General features: G+C 33.0%; 1 protein-coding gene across 1 annotated transcript; it reads right to left on the bottom strand.

Annotated features, from left to right (window-relative positions):
- Positions 1 to 734: 734 nt before the first annotated feature.
- Positions 735 to 1349, bottom strand: LOC120186251 (transcription factor CPC-like). Its single transcript, XM_039190236.1, has 3 exons — positions 1266 to 1349; positions 1079 to 1166; positions 735 to 916 (listed from the first exon to the last, which is right to left on the bottom strand). The coding sequence occupies exons 1-3, from the start codon at positions 1315 to 1317 to the stop codon at positions 802 to 804; spliced, it is 255 nt and encodes an 84-aa protein (XP_039046167.1). The 5' UTR covers positions 1318 to 1349; the 3' UTR covers positions 735 to 801.
- Between the last annotated feature and the right edge of the window lie 243 nt (positions 1350 to 1592).

Here is a 1592-nt window from a genome sequence, read left to right as displayed (position 1 = left end):
GAAACATGACAGATTATAGGAAGTGGGAGCCGCTTGACCATTATGTGAGTCAAATATGTTAAGAGAATTAAAATTATTAATAACACAAGGAAGTTTAATCATTAGATAATAATTATGTTCTTATATAATTATATTACAGTGCTCTCATATATTTTTAATAAAAATATTTAAAATTGATTTTAAAATCTAATATCAATCTAAATAAATAATAATAATATTTACGGATAAAATAGAAAACCAAAATACAGACAGCTAAGAATGCTCGGTGAAAAATATATTTGAAAGACTTGTATTTCAATCTTAATATGCAAATACAGAAATTGAAGAATTGGTTGACATGCATACACAATAGGTTGCAAGAATCGGAAGGTGTAATATGCCTTTCTAATCATTAATCACATCATGTTAATATTGAGGGTCATAGTCATGGGTTGCTTTTTTCTCATTGTAAAATAACAGTTGATGATGATTTCAAGGTAGATTATTTTAAATATTTAATAAGAAAATATTTTTTTTGTATTAAGTTCAATAAGTTACGTTTGGGTGTGATGTATATGTATCATTAATAGGTTGAGAAAGTTTTGAACAAATATTACGGTATATTTATATTTCTAATTACCTTCTATGTAGGATGGATTGAAGGAACTATGCTAACGCTATAAGAACTTCCATTTCCATCATAACAAAAAACCACCTGGTAAAATACAAGGGAAAGGGAAAGGGAAAGTAAAAGCCATAGAAATGAAGGAAGAAGCAGAGAGCAATTCTTCCCTTATAAACTTAAAGCAGATGTATTGTTCATCAGTTTTGGTGATCTCTACGCCTGTTGGCGAATAGTTGTCCATGTCTCATGATCCAAAACCTTTCTATTTCTTCAGCTTTTCTCCCTGGAATCCTACCTGCAATTAACCCCCACCTGCATGAATCATTCAAGTATTGGGTTACTTTTTGGGACGAAGAAACCAACCCAGTACTACTCCATATAAAGCAAAGAAACAAAATATTTAAGTCTCTGAAATCGGTGATAGCTATTTGTTCTCTGTTTTATCATGAAATCAAAGAGTTATTTGAGGTTTACTTGTCCCCAACGAGTTTATACATTCTATAAATAAGATCCTCTTCTTGTTCAGACATGTTTATGAACTCCCACTCAATGCTGCTCACCTCTGCAATAACATTAACACTATAAGATGGAACTTTAAGAGCAAACAAAAGAAACCCAGAAATACAGTGAAATCAACAATAGGAAATGAAAACAACGATACCTTGAGAACAAGAGGCAGTGGTCTTGGCTTGCTTCCGGCGCCGTCTATCCATTTCTTTTATTTTTGCTGTTGTGGGGGACACAATTTTTGAAGAGAATGAGAGAAACCCAATACGTGAAAGGAGTTGAGGCAGAGGACGATGGGTAATTAATACTTCCCTTGATAGATTTGTGATATCAATTCTGTGGACTTCAAATGATGTTTTATGTAAATGGGGGGGCTTCCTTGCCAACGAACGACAGATCCTACCAACCAACCCCAAATTAAATTTGGTTGACTTTTAGGTGTCGCTGTTTAATTCGTAAGCATTTTCCCCTTTTAAGCTTT

This window comes from Hibiscus syriacus, unplaced genomic scaffold (genome assembly GCF_006381635.1).
Source record: "Hibiscus syriacus cultivar Baekdansim isolate YM2019G1 unplaced genomic scaffold, ASM638163v2 tig00113337_pilon, whole genome shotgun sequence".
Lineage (NCBI taxonomy): Eukaryota > Viridiplantae > Streptophyta > Magnoliopsida > Malvales > Malvaceae > Hibiscus > Hibiscus syriacus.
This window is presented reverse-complemented; position numbering and strand designations above follow the sequence as displayed.